Genomic DNA, 18,496 nt, shown 5'->3' with positions numbered 1-18,496 from the left:
GAGGCTCACCCAGGTCAAGCTGCTTCTCGAGGTAACCCACAGCTCCCTCAAGACCGCCTGCCCCAGCATCCCCAGCAACAGTTCCAACCATTCTTCGTAGTTTATGATGACGTGCGAGAGCTCCCGCGCCTCGACGCACCTCTCCATCGCATGCGTAGAAGTGTGTCGCATGAATCACCCCCCCGCATGGACACTCACCCTCAGGACTCACCCATCCCCAGCTCCCTCATCCCCTCTGATACTCCTGCCTCTAGCTCCTTTGCTAACCCTGATCCCACATCCATCCATTCCTCTCACTCTCCTGTGACTGACAGTTTTAAAGACAGTGACACCTCTCCTAAAGACTCAGTTGATGATTCTCCTGCTCCTTCCAGCCACTCTCACAATTCCATGGAAACAAATTCTAACACTGGCAGTTTGTTTGTGGACTCAGATAGTGATTCTACTTTTCTGAGTAATGTGAATACTAATCAGGATGATTCTGATGTTGCCCAGCCTTCACCTGCAGAATTTGAACATAATAAGAGAAAAGGTCTTGCAGCAGAATTCAATGCTCATTTCCACATGGCCCACATCAACCCATCTCATGATAATATTGGTGATCCAGTTTCAAAGACTGTAACTCTAGAAGGTTCATTGTCTGGCCCACCAATAATTAGAGAAGCAAGGGAAGCTCAACATGTGTCATTCATCAACAATGATGAATCTATGGATAGTCCATTAGGACAAAAAAGAAATGTTTTTGCTCCTGTGGTTGATGTTGTTGAATATTCCAATGATGATGATAATGTTGAATTGCCTGAGACTGATAATGTGATTGTTGATGGGATGGAAGATGTGCAAGAAGAGATCCTTGACACTTCCTTTACATATGAGGAAGAAATAACTGATGACACAGATGACAGTGAAAAGAACCTTGACAGTTATGAAGAGACAGAAGACTCAGATGAGGAAGTCAACGAGGAGGCATTGGCTGAGTATGAGTATGGTCGCAATCCTGAAAATGATCAGGATGTTGTTGAGTATATTCAGGTTAATGAGACTGAAGGAAATAGTTCTACTCCATTCACACAGCTCCCAGAAAACAATGAGTTTATAAATACTAATAGTGGGAGAAACTTATCAGCTGAATTCTTACCAGCTTCTATGGATGACATTATGGTGGGTGATGATCCCTTGGAAAGCATGGCACAGGAGTCAGATAATGGAGCTGCTGTATCAAGCAGTACAGGGGAAACTCAAAGTAAGGAAAGGAAGGCATTCAGATCTTGGATGGGAGGTTTCCCAAAACTACCTGCAAACCCTAGTGAAGTTGATAACAGTTCTAGAGAATCTGAATCAAATGATGCAGAACAAGTGCCTCCTGAACCTAACCACACTAACAGAGGTAAGGTGTTGAAATCTTCTGTTGATGCTTGGTTTTCCAGGTATGGCATTAGGAACTCACAAACAAGAAACATTGGTGACAAAACTGCAAGTGCTGAAAGTTCTGGTCCCTTATTTGGTGAGGCAGGAAATGAACGCTTTTTGTTTGACTCTGCAGAGAATAACGGTGGAAGAGTAACCAGGCAATCAGCATATAGAAGAGGAAGATCTTATGACCCTAATGATCCTCAAGGAGGTCCTATACCCCAGTCCGATCCTAGAAGTTATCCATCCACAATCCTAGAAGCCCTGGGAGTGCCATATTACCAGGATCCTACTAGGTCACCGCCACTCAGGAACCGCACCTTCAAAGGCCCTGTCACTGCAAGGGATGTTTTTCCACATATCTTTGAATATGATCTGGATAACCATGATGACTACTATTATGAGGATGATGCTTACTACTATTTTGATGAATATTCTGTTGATAGTCGTCCACCAAATAAAGAAGTTCACGAATTTGAGGATGAGGAGGATGAAGAAGATTCTACTGAAATTATATTTGATGAGGAGGATGAGGATAATGACAGCCTTGGAGAAGTCCAGGCTGCCCATCGAGATACTAGAAATGTGGTGACCATGAGTCCTCCACATAGCCGTTTGGCCGTGTTGGCTCCAGCTAGTACTCGTGTGCAAGCCACACAGTACCCTCCAGGACTTCGGGCTATGTCCCTCACCAAAGAAGAGTTCCATGTTGGTGTTCAAGAGCCTCAGATCAGAACCCTTAATCAGGGACAGGATGAATTGGTAGAAATTGAAGTTGTACCACTGGAAAGAAATTATCCTTCTGTGAACTCCATGGAAACTGGAACAAATTATTCTCCATTAGTGGATAACCACAACAGAGAAACTACTGTTGAGAGAAAGATTTTAGAAACCCCCACTTCTGCAGCAACCACCACATCTTCCCCAACTCCTATGGTCACATCTACTAGGTCCCCACCAGTGCCACCCACACCTCGCCCTGTTGATCCTTCAGAACTTCTACCTCCACTGCATGGTGCTAAATTCTTAACGCCACACCACCGAGCCTCACCACATGCAGAAATTTCGTCTGAGGAGAAAAAAATACCCAAATTCTTGATGCATATTGCAGAAAACAATTCTGCTGCACCAAGAGGTCCATCTGATAATCACCATATGTCTGCTGCCCAACCACTGAATGACAACCATAGTGAGAGTCTAGGGAAAAATACACCTCATGTGTATTCTCCTGGCAGTTCTGCTTCTCACCCACCTAGAAAGAGTTATGAGGAGCAAGATGAAATCCAGAGATACCACAGTGAAAGTTCAGATAACCAAGATCAGGTTGTTTCCTTACCAGACCATTCAAGGTCAAATCGTGCTTCTACACACAGCAATCCAGAAGAGGAAACCTTCCATGAAGATGAGGCTATCCGAGAACTACATCACAACAAGTCACCATCGCAGTACAGCTCCAGTGGTCACCTTACTCATACCAGTAAATCTGGACGCTCAAAGCGAGTCACAGTTAATGTTACTATTGCCACTGATGATGGAGAGGCAACAGCAGGTAGAGGTAAAAGTCCAAATAACCCTCTATATGTTCTGTCTGTATCTGTGCCCACCTCTGGAAAGGACCAAAAGGCAGACATCACCCTTGTGGAGCCACATGAACAACAGCAGGTTGCATCAGTTTCTATCAAAATTAATGGAAATGGTACCTATGACAGGAACAACAGTCAGATTCATGAATTCTTTGCTCTTCCCCATACTGGCCAGCTTGTGTCAGGGCACGGAGAGAAAGGGCATTGCCAGTGTCCTTGTTCTTGTGACAATGACAATAGTATCCCATCCTTCTCCCAATCCCTTCCATCCCAAAGCCGTCCTGAGGAGTCCTTGGCTACTTCCAGACTCCATGACTCTGATTCCCAAACACCAGTCCAGGGCTGTGCCTCAGACCCCAACCCAACCACTACCACCTCCACCACTACTACCACACCTCCATATATGGTAGGGGATAAGGAAATCAAAGGTGAGACAAAATATCCTCGGTCTTTTTAATGGAACCTGAACTAATTACTAATCCTTCGCCAGGTAAGGTCATTGAGTGGCGAGACATGACTTGGATGATCTGAAGTAGTACATAGTATATCAAGTGTGCCTCATGTCATTGGATGTGTATTTACCTAGTTGTGTGTGTGTGTGTGTGTTGTGTGTGATATGAAAACAGTTTAGTTAAGTAAAGTTTATTTTTAAGGGAATTGCTTGAAAACTTAAAGCATATTAGGTAATTTCACAGCTCATTACTTTTGTTTTCATTTTAAATGAGAGGAAAAATAGATAGCTAGGTGGCAGGTTAATGAAGGAGTAGTAGTTATTGTCTCGCTCATTCATTGGTCGTCACTGGCACAGGACAAGTATGCTGGTAATCTTCATCACCACCTTTCAAGTACAACTTTGCCTTGTAAAAAGATTAACATTGTTGTGCATGTATGCTTTTTATAATCATTTATATTTTTGTAGCTATCTTATTTAGTTCAGTTTCCATTTTGATTATTTTGCTTGTGTGTTGCAGTTTTGCTTACCCCAAAATTTGAATAACAAGTATGTTGCATTGTTCGTACACTAAGTGTTGCTTGCTGGTTGTCAAGACCATTTTTCCTGAGAACTAAAAGCACCAAATTTTTATGTTATTATCAAACCCCCTAAGTTTACAAACTTTCTATTAATATATTAATGTGCATAATTTTTTTTCAGGCAAGTATTACTTAAAAAAAAAAAAAAAAAATATATATATATATATATATATATATATATATATATATATATATATATATATATATATATATATATATATAAATATATATTTGTTATGCCAAGGATGTTGCAGGTCCCAAAGACATAATAGTGATGATCATGTGCTGGTGTTCCATCCTCCACCATCCCATCCATCCTTTTATTCATCTAATATTTTTATCTGCCTCTCTTTATTGATCTTCATCGTGTCTTTGCCAGTATTCATACTGTGCATCATCACCTCACCTCCCTCACTGATTGAAAACTAAATTTAATCTTCATGTCTTTATTTATGTAGTATATATAATCAGACCTGCAAAATTAATTCAGTCATTATTATAGTTGGCATCTATACAGCCATCTCATCAATCTGGAAGGATGTCTCACCCATTTTTCATGTGGCAATGAATGATCGCTCCTCACATGCCACTGTACGTTACCAATATTTTATGGCTGAGGTAGTTGGAACAAATTTTTCATTTGCATATTAATCGTTCCAAGAAGCTTTTTTTTTTTTCAACAGTTCAATTACTAGTTTCATTTTATAGTGTTTATAAAAGAAATATCATGCAGTAAATCTTTGATGTAACATTTTAAAACAAATTGTAGCATTATGGCTGCCATCTTTGATATACTGTAACCTACTTCTGTGAGTCATGCTGCAGAGGCTGATGTATGGATGTGTATATTGTTTACTTTCCAGAAATGGCAATTTTTTTTTTTTTTTTTTTACTTACCATTGAATATATGTTAAGACAATACATTTGACTGATAGTGGACTAATAATATATTTTTTTTAATTAAGGTAACTAGGAAAAGATAAATAGTATGTGCCTAGATCATAACCCAGGTAAATATCACCACCTGCTGTAATTCTTCTCATTTCACCTGATTTGCTTTATTCATCAGTTTCTTTAGTCAAAAAGCAAACAGTTATGTATATCTAGAGCTACAGTTATGTATATTTCAAACTTAATTTGGATATTTTTTGTCCTTGAAAGGAGCTTCTACCAAACCAGCAGATAATGTGTCTAATAGAACAAAGCATGACTTGAGTTCTTTGCTGATTTTTTTAGTAACAATGTTCTTGGTAAATTACAAGTAATATCTCATTTGCATTGATTGAAATTAAGATGGAACTATATGTACCCTTTTCTATATATTGGATTTAGTTCATTAAAGAATCAGTAACCAATACTATATGGTAAACTGATCAGCAAAGCAAACATTACCATGTTGAATGTCAGTAAATTTACTATAAGTCATGCATTTTAAGATAATATTGTCAACACAAATTGTTTATTTTTGAATTACATGTATACTGCAAATTAAAAAAGCTTAGCATGAATAATTTCAGCAAGACTGGTGGATGGGTGAAACTTTATCTATGTACTACATTATTTATGTTTAGTACCTACATTTTATTTTTTAAATTGTTAATTATGTTAATCATCTTATTCATTTTCATCCTTATAATTGTAAAATGTTTAACAAGTCATAAACTATGCATATTTGTTCTCATCTCAGGAATATTGTCTTAATTGGCCTGGGATCATCTTTCAGACCACAATAATCGTCCAACAAAGACCATCCCGCCAGATGGCACAACATTCAAAATGATGGAGCTGGGACAACAGCTCAGTGGAGTTATCCCACCGTATGGGTACTGGAACATGCAGTTTTACCAGTCAGAATCAGCATACGTCAAGTTTGAGGTATCCATCCCACGGGGCTCCTCCATCGGTGTATATGGCCGCCGCAATGCCCTGCCCACCCACACTTCCTATGACTTCCTGCAAGTGCTGTCAGGCTACAAGATGGGATCAGGCCGCTCTACCAGGGCCAGCAAGGTAATTGTAAGGACACTCAATTTTGTTCTAGATGTTTTTCAGTAAATCATAGTGCAACAGGATTTGACTTCCTTCAATAGAAAATCACTAGGTGGAAAACATGCATCAGAAATAAATAAGACCTAAAACTTATTATTTTCAATGTATCATATCAAAATTTTTTACCAAAAAATATCATGTAAATTTCTCAGAATGTGTATGAAGGAAAACAAAAGCCTTTTGAACTCCACTTCACTTACTTTGCATGTTTGTAGTCTGTTGATGAAGCAAAATCTAATTGCTTCCCAGACTCACTTGTTTAGGTTTGTTATAAGTAATCCTCAATAGGCCTTCCTGTATCTGCATCATTTGGCTTCAACACAAAACTATAAGTGCAAAATTGATTGCTATAAGTAAAAGTACATTACAGCTGTAACTTACATGTAGTGTCTCAACTGGTGTGTATTAAAGCTTTTTCATCTAAGATTTAAACTTTTGTTAGAAGATTCACTTGTATATTAATTGTTGATGGATTGTAGATTTTGACTTTTAAAATCCCCATAATGATCATAATAGATGTTGTAACACTACTAAATGTATTCAATGCATGGAGAAAATTCCACTTTATTTTTCTTACTAAAATTACTCTTACACCTTCCTGATATGTCAACTTGGTGGAATTCTCATTATTCGTATGCCCTTGTCTATTTTTCAGTTAGATATTCAGCAAAGTTACATACAATGCTCATCCTTTTTTGCCTATGCTGTCCACATGTTCTTATATGATCATGACAACTTACATTTTCAACAGCATCATCAAAAGCAGAGGCACTATTACCTCTCATATAATATGGAGATCAATACAGGAGACTCCTTAAATTTTTGCTTATAGATTTTATTCTAATTATTCATTTATTTAATTTCTAATGTTAGTTTATTCTTATCTATTCGACTTTAGTCTATCTACATTTTTCTTTTGCATTTTCCTCTATCATAATTTAGTCCTTATTATCTAAAATCAGCCTTTCTCTGCTTCTCAGGGCCCGCTACAGCCACAAGCAGTAACCAAATACCTCGAACAAGGTCACTGGTTCTTAAGCCTGTACAATGACGATGGGGATCCACAAGAAGTGAGCTTGAATGGTGCTGTGTCCTCTGAGTACACAGAGGGCTGTCCCCGGGGCTGTTCAGGCAATGGTGACTGTATCTTGGGGTCATGCCAATGCCACGCTGGTTACACTGGTTCTGATTGCACCCAGAGTGAGTACTAAATGTTGAAATGGCCTTTTTTTGTTAATTAAGTGTGTGTGTGTATGTGTATTTACCTAGTTGTAGTTTTACAGGGCCTGGGCTTTACACTCGTGTGGCCCCATCTCCATATCTACACTTATCCAATTTTTCTTTAAAGCTATGCACACTCTTTGCTGACACCACTTCCTCACTCAAACTGTTCCAAGTCTCAACACATCTTTGCGGGAAACTATATTTTTTAACATCTCTCGGACATCTTCCCTTCTTCAGTTTTTTACTTTGCGATCTTGTGCTTCTAATGTCATATTCTTCTCTCAGGATCAGTTTCTCATTATCCACTTGATCCATTCTGTTAATCAATTTATAAACTTGTATCAGATCCCCTCTCTCCCTTCTCTGTTCAGGGTTGGTAGATCCATAGCCTTTAGTCTCTCCTCATATGTCATCCCTTCAAATTCTGGAACCATTCTTGTAGCCATTTTTTGTAGTCTCTCCAACTTCCTTATGTGTTTCTTTTTATTGGTAGTCCACACAACTCCTGCATATTCCAATCTGGGTCTTATTATAGTACTTATCAATTTCTTCATCATTTCTCTGTCCATGTAGTGAAATGCTAATCCAATATTCCTTAGCAAATTATGTCTCTCTGAAAATTCTAACTATATGGCTTACCGGTTGATTGTTTTCTTCCATCGTCACTCCCAAATCCTTTTCCTTTTTTTACTTTCTCCAGTTCTACTCCATCTCCCATCTTATAGATTTCCACTGGTCATCTTTCACTCTTTCCCATTTCCATGACATGGCTTTTTTTTTTTTTTTTTTTTTATACCATGTGGGCTTTTCACGGAATTTATGGGCTAAAGGGGATACTTTTTAGGGTACCTCCTATCTCAAAGCCCACCCGCTAGGAAACCGTTGCCCTGAGTGAGAAGCCCAACCTGCACTCAGACCGTGGACAGGATTCGAACCCGTGCGCTTGGAGACCCCTCGGATCCCAAAGCACGCATGGTTCCACTGTACCACCGCGGTCCACATTGAATTCCATCTCCCATTTTTTACTCCATTTCCAGATCTTATTTAGGTCTTCCTGCAGTATTTCACAATCCTCTTTTTGCTTGATAACTGTGCACAGTTCTGCATCGTCCACAAACAGATTTATGTAGCTGTTCACTCCCTCTGACATGTTATTTATATATATATATATGAGAAAAAGTACTATTAGCGCCAATACTGACCCCTGCGGCCCTCTGCTTGCTACTGCTCTCCACTTGGACTTCATATCTTTAACTACCGTTCTTATTTCTCTCCCCCCAAAATATTTTTCCATCCATCTCAATGTGCTTCCTTTTAAGCCATCCTTCTCCTCTAACTTCCACAGTAATCTTGCATGTGGCACTTTATCAAACGCCTTTTTAAATTCAAATAAATACAGTCAACCCATCCCTCTCTCTCTTGTACTCTTTTAACTATTCTAGAATAGAAACTCGGTAAATTTGTTACACACGACCGACCTTTTCTAAAACCAAATTGGCTATTTGATAATAATTTGTTGTCTTCAAGGAATTTGATCCATTGTTTCTTTATTACTCTTTTTCATACATCTTGCATATTACACTAGTCAGTGATACCGGTCTGTAATTTAAAGGTTCTTCCTTCCTTCCGCTCTTATATATGGGAACCACCTCAGCTCTTTTTCATTCTACTGGTACTGTTCCATTTTCTATTGAGCATTTTATGTTGTATATAGGACTAGCTAGTTCTTCCCTACATTCTTTCAGTATTCTGCCTGAGACTTCATTCGGTCCCATTGCCTTCTCTTCATCCAATTCCTTCAATCATCTCTTTTATTTCAGGCTTGGTTGCTTTAATCTCTTTCATATAGATGGTCTTTCTATTACCCTGTGGCCTTTCAAATTTGGATTCCTTAGTAAAGACCTCCTGAAATTTACTATTTAACAGTTCTGCCATACTTTTTGGGTCTTCCACCATCCCGTACTCTTTCTATTGTTTCTTTTTGCCTAATTTTTCCATTTATGAATCTGTACAACAATTTTGGTTGCTCCTTACATTTTTCGACAATGTCCTTTTCATAGTTCCTGTCCTCATCCTTCCTCACCTTAACATATTAATTTCTCGCTTCCTTGAAGTTTTCCTTAATAATTTCTGTCTATCCTCGTCATTTGTGTGTGTGTGTGTGTGTGTGTGTGTGTGTGTGTGTGTGTGTGTGTGTGTGTGTGTCAAAAATTGGATTTAGTGAACATTCTTAGATTTAACGGAGAGCTATTGTAAAATATCTCGAGGTCAATGAATGGTGGGAGGAGGTCAATGAATGGGGGAGAGAGAGAGAGAGAGAGAGAGAGAGAGAGAGAGAGAGAGAGAGAGAGAGAGAGAGAGAGAGAGAGAGAGAGAGAGAGTTACAAAATAGAGGAAAACAACAATTAGAAACCCAAGTGTACCATGTCTTGAGTGGGAGAGTTATCAGTGGATGTAGGGGAAGTAACAGGGTGGTTGCATGGGAACCTGGGCTGACCTGTATGGGTCAGTGACTGAGAGGCTTCTACCATTTTCACTAAGTTTCCATACAGGTTACAGTAAATACATAGCTACTGCTAGTGATTATTTTGCATTATTTTTGCCATTCTTCCTAAATATTCAACTATATCAAATTGTCACATATCTGAGCAGTCATTAAATAGGACAGTCATTAAATGGAGACAGTCTGTATTGTAAATACATATTATATAGTTCCTAAATAGACATCTTTTGATCATTATTATTGATCATAAATAATAGTGTTTGTAAAAACATCTATTTATCTATTTAATTTTATTTATTATTCATTTATTTACTTTTAATAGAGAGCATTGTTAACTTGTTCCATTGTTACAGTGATGTGTCCAGTATTGTGTTCTGGGCATGGCGAGTACCGCGATGGGGAGTGTGTGTGTCGGCCAGGCTGGAAGGGCCGTGAGTGCAGCATCCGTCATGATGAATGTGAAGTTCCAGACTGCAACAGTCATGGCCACTGTGTTGACGGTCACTGCCGCTGTGCTAAGGGCTATAAGGGTGAATTTTGTGAGGAAGGTAAGAGGAACAGTTTTGTGTGTAGTTATGTGCTTGTCTTTTCAAAGAGTGCTCATCATGTGAGACTTAAGTTCTGTATTGCCATTATTTTGGTCTTAGAATTCATAAGTAAGGGAAATTTAGCATCTCTAATTGGTTATGATAGGAAGTTTGGTATCTTTAATTATTTACATGTTTGATATTTTTTTGCTAATTGTGATTTTACCTCTTCTTTATTTCTTTTGAGTGAAACAGTTGTTATTCGTCTGAAATTGTCTGTCAGTGATGTACATAATTAAAGTAATTAATGCATTGCTACCATGTCAGTTCATCACTCATTGTATGGATAATGGTATGTATGGGTGGACACTGAAGCACAGTTTTTTGTTGGTCCTTCTAGTACCTACTTTAGATTTCAGTAGGTGTCTTTTTCCTTCTTATGCTCATCCATCAACTCTCATCTTCCAACCTTTGGCATGTTCATTCTTGTGTAAATATTTACAGAGGATAAATGAGCATTGCTTACTTTTGCAACAGATGACTGTCCTCACCCAACGTGCTCTGGCCATGGGTGGTGCGTATCAGGGATGTGTGTTTGTCAGCGTGGTTGGCGTGGTGTGGATTGCAACAGCAGGGATGATGCAGCCCTCCAGTGCCTGCCAGATTGCAATAACCATGGCCATTTTGACTTAGAGAGCCATCAGTGTGTATGTGATCCTGAATGGACAGGAGCTGAGTGCACTACAAGTGAGTGCCATATGTCCTGTCAGCTTTACTCACTCCTTGCTGCAATTTCTTTACTTAATATAAGCTTCCTATGCTAATTTTTTTCTTAATATTACCCACAACATTCTCTGCTTGCTTCCTTGCCTCCTCCCTCTTCCAACCACATGTCACAAAACTTTTCATTTATTCTTACCTCTTATTCTTACTATGGTAGGGATATGTATGTCGTCGTACTGATACTATTTCTCTAATTCTTTTCATCAATGACTTATAGAATACTGAACATTTTATTTGTAAGTTCTTTTATCCTTTCACAACTTAAAAATTGTGATACATAATGTCTTCGCCTGTTGGATTATTCTTTATATCTTAGTAAAATACATTTCATTGTTAACATTAACTGTTAAAGTGTCACTAAGTGAAAGCAATTGTGTGCAATAAAAGGTTCTCTTTAATTTACAAGAAAGTTCTACCCTTTCACTTTTTTTTTTTTTTTTTTTTTAATATATATATAGAGGTAATTTTGTTCCATCATCTAGATTAACTATACATCACACACAGACTTACAATGTTCCCTTCTTGAATTCCATCTTTAGACACCAAGTAAAATCATGTATGTATGTAGTAACTCAACTAACCAATGCATTCCTTTACCTGTATTATATCTTGAAATGCTTGACACCTGAGATGATTTATGTGTTAGCATTCTCTTCCTTTCAACTTATATTTGATCTACTTTCCCTTCCCCTCTCTATCTATCTGTAAATGAAACTAAGGCCCCCATGAGAAGGATGTTAGCTAGGATGGAGAATCTTTTCAATACTCATTTTGTAATGCAAGGACTGAAAATTGTGATGACTGCTTACCATTGCCTCTATACTGCAGTGGTTCCCAAACTTTTTTCTGTCATTTCCCTCTGCACCCAGTTAAACCATCCAGATTTCCCCCTTCATGTGTATGAGAGAAAGAGCAGTTAAAACACACTGAGACTATTTACTAATTTATTTTTCAAATGTACAAATATACTAATAAACTTATAGTTACAGAGTAAAGTGGATAGAGAGTAGTTAGTAACAACTAAGCATAGCCATAGAGAGCGGTTAGTAACAAATAAAAGGACTTTTGATTTGACTTTGAGATTTTTTTAGTAGGTAGTGTAATTATTTCCCCCTGCTAGCTTCAAATTTCCCCCAGTTTGGGAACCACTGCTCTAGAGCATCCAGAATGGATGTCAATATACTCTAGGTATGCCATAAATTGCAAACAACATTCACACTTTCTCTTCATCATCTTCATTTGTCCAACATTCATATATTCTTAAATCTTGGAATTCCATCTCACTCTACAATTTCATTAGGCCTTGAATAAGCAGTTTACTATCACTTCTACTTGAGTAGCTTTTCATTTATTTGAGCAACATCTCATTATTAATTAATATGTTGGTATTGCAGAAGTGTGTGACTTAGATTGTGGTCCACATGGAAGATGTGAAGGTGGCTCCTGTCTTTGCTCTGCTGGCTGGACAGGTGAACGATGTGGCCTCATGACCTGTGATCCAAGGTATTTATACATTGTATTCTTTTTTGAAACGTCTAACCCTTTGTAACAGTGTACAGCACTGCAATGTAGCACTCAAGAAAAAAATAAATAAATAAATAAAGTAAATATCCAACCAAAGAAATTCAAGTTGTAGAGAAATACTGGTATCAGCAGCACCACTACACAGATATATTTTGCAGCTTCTTATTTTTCCATGTGCTTTTGTTCCACTACTTTTATTGTTCTCTAAATAATTTTTATTGTTATCATTAAGATTTATATCTACATGTATGGATACTCCAAGCAAGACTTATATCTACATGTATGGATACTCCAAGCAGTAATTACATTTCAGCATTGCTTTACTTACCATTGATTATTAACTTGTTGTCTTCTGTAGTAAGCACTGTATATGATATTGATTTTTACTTTAATAGGTGTGAAGAACATGGTCAGTGTAAAAATGGCACCTGCATCTGCATGACTGGATGGAATGGTCGTCACTGTACACTGGCGGGATGCCCTGCTGACTGTTCCAACAATGGGGCGTGTATCATGGAGAATGATGAATGGGTGTGTCGCTGTGAAAGCACCTGGGAAGGTCTTGACTGCTCAGTCAAGCTGGAGACTGTCTGTGATGATAAGAAGGATAATGATAATGGTTAGTGATTTTTTTGTCACCATAAGCTCCAACTGCTACATTGGAGTTTAAGCAGTTAAACAATGAAACCATGTAGCTCACAAAACATATACTGTATTTGTGTGTGTATATATATATATATATATATATATATATATATATATATATATATATATATATATAGATAGATAGATAGATAGATAGATATGAGTGAGACAAGGAATGGTGGGTGGATATTGTGGCATTTGTTGTGCCGACCACTGTGGGTGTATCTGAAGCTACCTTGTAACTTGGATTTTGGCTCACAACACAAAGCAAAAAAATCCACCAAGCAACAGTTTGTAACTTGGAAAATTTCTAAGTTGGTGCATTCATAAATCAAGGTATCATTGTATACAAGTTGTTTCAAATGTTAATCTTACACAATTCTTGCAGACGGTTTGGTTGATTGTGCTGATGCTGAGTGCTGTTCCTTTGAAAATTGTAAGGAGTCACCCCTGTGTCTTACATCACATGATCCAATCGACATCTTGCTGAGAAAGCAGCCACCAGCAGTTACTGCTTCCTTCTTCCAACGAACTCGTTTCATTGTTGAGGAAGGCTCAGTGCAGAACTATGCTGAGATGAATGCCTTCAATACCAGGTAAGCTCTTTTTATTATCAATATTATTTTTGGACTCGGTATTTGCTATGGTATGGCCTGAAGCAAGGAAGGTGAAACTATACTTTATGTACATATAAGTTTTCAGTTAGACATATCTATGCCAGACTATTACAGCTATAACTATGAAAGTGCACATGTCATTCATGCTGACTTATTCTAGAATATGTATAAGCATGACTTACTAAAAAATATTTGTTTCTACTTTTTTTTTTTTTTCTTTTCTTTTTTTCTTTCCCCAAGATGTTAGGTGGATAGCTTCAGTTTCTGTGTAACTATACCATATATGAAGTCCTTACTGAGTGCCACAAAATGCTTACCTGATTTCATGCAAACAGTTTAGGGATGATGTCGTTTATTTGTTAATGTAAATATCATTGACTGCAGTTTCTTTTTAGTGAAACCATAAGAATACATTTTCATGCAACATATGTCTGCCAGCACATAGGGTTGCCATCTCCTTTATGAAGGAGGCTAGCTGAAACAAGATACTCCCATACTCATTCACTCAATCATATTCACAAGCATTCCTCAAAGACATTCATATAAAATTTTAGGCATTAGACCCCTACAGAGAAGAGGGCGTATCCTCACCAACCATGCAGGATTAGATTTGACATGAGCTGTGATGGCCAAACTCACAGGAACAAAGTTGTGACTACTGATGTTTGAAAACAATCAATACAGTTTGATCATTTGAAATATTGCTTCTTTCTTACTAGTTTCTTCATTATTTATTAATATTATTATCATTAATATTTGTTTATTACTATTATTATTATTATTTTTTTTTTTTTTTTTTTTTATTATTATTATTATTATTATAAGTATCTTTATTGTTTTCTTCTTGTTTAACTCTAAAGTATAATTCATAAAGTTAGTATATTGTTACAGCACAAAATACCAAGCATATTGAAGATTTGGAAAGCACTGCTGCTTAATTATTTATTCTTATTCAGTAAAACTCAAAAGCATGAATTTATAAATATTCATATATTTTCAAGATTCATAAGAGATCACAAAGCATTGATTATTTTCTATACAAGGTGCAATATGAGTTTCTGTGGATATTGCTGGAGCTGAAAGCACAATGGCTGAACCAGGCAGGTAACTTTATAATACTAGGATGTACAGACCAGATGTCAGTTGGTGAAATTATCAGCTATTCATTCATGATCACAAGTTTACTTTAGAAGTTTTACTGTAGTTCTCATAATGAGGCAAGTGGTAACAATGAACTGGTGATTTATTGATAAACATACACAATGTATGTAATTGATGGCAAATTGAATAATAAGACTGTGTGGCACTATGCTTACTGGGACAGGGAGGGAGAAGGAGCAAAGTTAGCATCAAAGCAACAGGCTGCTAGTCAGTTACACATAATTTCCCACCTAGACAGGGACAGTGAATACATTTAGATATTATTGTTGAATTTTGAGAGAAAAAAAAACACCAACAGTGTCACACACTTAGTTATGTGAAGGTGGTGTTTCTCTGCCATGGATACCTGCCCAGCTCAGCCATTGTCCCTCAGCAACAATTGAATTTCATATCACTGTCAAACAAAAAAGTCTCAAAAGGCATTCCTGCATAGAACATTTTCAACTTGAATAGCTTATACTTCCAATACTTTCACCTCTAGAAATATTCACTAAAACTCATGTTACACTTTGTAGAGATTATTATGATAATGATAAGTATTTACATTTGCAAAACATTTAAAATATGAGCTATCCATTTTGCACAGGCTTGAACCTAAATACTTCAATTTATATACTTTTTTTCATTCAAGCAAGTTTCACATTCATTGGGGCTTACACCTCTTACCCTAAGAAGGATATTCTCCATCAGAATCAACCCATTCTCTTTATTTAGTCTCAAACCCTCACTTTTTTTTTATTTGCATCCACCAACCAAGTTTTATTAACTATAAAACCATTACCAGTTAAGTGTGGAAAACCTTCTTGTAAAATGCAATACTATGTGTTTTAGGAAGAATAGGTAAAGGAAGAAATGGGTAACTTTATATATTTGTAGTCACTGTTATGTAACCATAGTAGAATAAAATATAAAGTGTATTAGAAAAATCAATTTATGAAAGAAAAGTTGGTTAATTTTATACTTCGTTGAAATAGAGAATGACAGAAAGAAATATAATGGGCAGTTTTCTCTCTTGTAATTTCTTACGACTGAAATCTTTGTTTAGGATCTTGTAATTTTTTTCCATGATTGAAATCTGACAAGTATTTGTCCAAGATCTTGTGAGTAGTATGTAAAGATAATCTTTAAATTGTTGTGAAAGTAGGAATTCTTAAAGAAAGTAGCATATAATTGGTATTTTGTTAACATATGGTAGTACATACAGGGGAGAAGCAGTATATACCCTTAGATGATGTGAACATTTCATCAGACAGATGGAAACTAAACAGTGTAGGAAGTGTTTTGAAACTTTCCGAGGGGAGAAGGGATTTAGTGTGATAGGTAGAACTCTGTGGGAAAGATATCATGCCTGAACAGTGTGCTGTGGAAGTAACAAAGGTATGCAGTACAGTACAAATGATAGATTTGTATATAGCTAGGATACCCGATCAAGATGCAATTTCTGTCATGATGCTTAACAGAGAGGAGTGAGGCATCAAAGATGGTGATTGCCAGTAATCATGTGTATGGTAAACACTATGTGGTATAGCCTATGCTTGTACACAGAGCACTGCTGGAACAATATTTAACATCACTTAATGCATGTTGTATGTATTATCATTTTGCCTCTGCAAGAAAGTGTTCAGATTTTAATTATTTGCTTATTATGCACAGTGAGCATAAAGAGCTGATATTTCTTGATCAGTTTCAATTACTTAATTAATTAATTTGTTTATTTATTATTTAATCATTCATTACTAAGTCATTCATATTTACCACACATGCACTTTTCCATTATTTAGTCATTCATTTAGTCAGCTAACTCATCTCTACCTTTTTAGCTTGTTTACTTATTGTGTGAGATGGCTGTGAATAGTCTGTTAGATGTTGTAATGTTGTGAGCAGTTGATGTGACACATTTCCTAACACTCAGGGATAAATACACATGGGTACCACTGTTATATATGTATATGTATTAATTCATCATGCTGTACAGAAAGCTAAATAATTTTTTCAAATGTGTATTTTATTTTAGGATTTAAGGTTAGGCAGTGAGCAATAATTTGACCTTATTAATAGTATAATAATTGAAACATGGTAAATCATGACACATGATTTGAGAAACCATTCAAGGCAAACACATACTTTTGTAGTAAACACTGCACTCTGAATTTCCCATGGAAAATAAAGTTTAATGATTTGACAAAATGTCAGAGGAATTTCAAAGCCATACTTCTAATTTGAGTATTTCTGATATATTCACCTTTAAATTTTTCCCAATAATGTGTAGTGATTTAACTGAATAGCCATCACAACAATATCAGTTTTTTGCATCCCAAAAACAGAACAATAATTTTGAAGAGAATATTCTTATTAGTGGCATGTTAGTATTTAAGCATCAACATGGTGCCTCTTCATTCAGTGGTTGACAGTTCTTGCAAGAGAAAGGGATTGTGCTCATCAGCTCTATACAGAGTGCTAGTAATTTTTTTTTGCTTTATCCTCAACAATTTCTGTCTTGAATGCTGATAACAGCAAGACCATTCAAAAGTAAACAAAATCAAAACTCAACTCTTACAAGAACAACAGAGACATAAAGATAGAGCAATATAAAGAAAAATGGATAAATTTATCAAGCAGCATTCTGTCCCAAATCATGTCCTTGGTCTGTCTCTCACTGCCTTACTGCAACATACAGTCATGACATGGTGCAACTGGATTTTGTGTATATACCAGGATAAAAGTAACCAAGAAAGCAGCACATACAATTTTTCCTAATACAAGCTTTGGAAACTAAACAGAAAATATTGTAGCTCCAAGGATAGCCATGGAACCACTCCTCTAAAATGGTGGATTAGTTGACATTTTTATAGTTTTTTTTTTTCTCTTCTTTTGTAACTAAATACATATACATATATTAAAATAATAACTGAGTTAGGGAACAACTTTTAGTGAGAGGAACATGTAATAATGTCAGGTCCTCCATTCTTAAAGATGCAGTTTCAATCTTGGAGAGAAATTTCAGTTGTCACTTGCCCCTGCAGAATTTTCTTCTAGAATTAAGAATAGATAAATGAAGAATAAATTAATAAAAATATACATTGCTTTACATGGTGTAACACAAGTTTTTGTGAATATTGCTGCAGGTTATACACATGTATTTTCATGCCTTGTTTAGGTTTTGGGTGAAATTTGAGTGGTCAGGCAATAGATCCAATGACTAGGCAATGCAAGTGTTTATGTTGAAGAAAGTCCATGTCAGCATACTCCACTTACTGTAACTGTACTGTCTGCATCAATATGTTTCGCCAAGCTACCAGGCTGGCCTATGTCATCTGGCCACATCTAAATTACTTCAGGTTGTTAATCAAGGCCTCAAAATCCATATGTGTTTAGGACATTCTCTACTTAGAATAACCTATACTTTCACCTCTAGCACTATCCACAGAAACCTGTGTT

At 36.7% G+C, this 18,496-nt stretch overlaps 1 protein-coding gene across 6 annotated transcripts in view; it reads left to right on the top strand.

Annotated features, from left to right (window-relative positions):
- The window catches only part of LOC123514317 (teneurin-m-like), a 581,802-nt gene that overhangs the window by 537,494 nt on the left and 25,812 nt on the right, over positions 1-18,496 (top strand). For 5 of the 6 annotated variants that reach the window (XM_045272144.1, XM_045272141.1, XM_045272145.1 and 2 more), the window contains 8 exons: positions 1-3,421; positions 5,749-6,041; positions 7,055-7,274; positions 10,155-10,349; positions 10,866-11,075; positions 12,506-12,614; positions 13,031-13,254; positions 13,669-13,876. The exon at positions 1-3,421 is cut by the window's left edge and continues 74 nt beyond it. In XM_045272144.1, coding sequence (XP_045128079.1) covers positions 1-3,421; positions 5,749-6,041; positions 7,055-7,274; positions 10,155-10,349; positions 10,866-11,075; positions 12,506-12,614; positions 13,031-13,254; positions 13,669-13,876 — 4,880 coding nt within the window. The remainder of the gene's footprint in view (positions 3,422-5,748; positions 6,042-7,054; positions 7,275-10,154; positions 10,350-10,865; positions 11,076-12,505; positions 12,615-13,030; positions 13,255-13,668; positions 13,877-18,496) is intronic. The other variant, XM_045272142.1, reaches the window with a different exon arrangement.

This window comes from Portunus trituberculatus, chromosome 37 (genome assembly GCF_017591435.1).
Source record: "Portunus trituberculatus isolate SZX2019 chromosome 37, ASM1759143v1, whole genome shotgun sequence".
Lineage (NCBI taxonomy): Eukaryota > Metazoa > Arthropoda > Malacostraca > Decapoda > Portunidae > Portunus > Portunus trituberculatus.
This window is presented reverse-complemented; position numbering and strand designations above follow the sequence as displayed.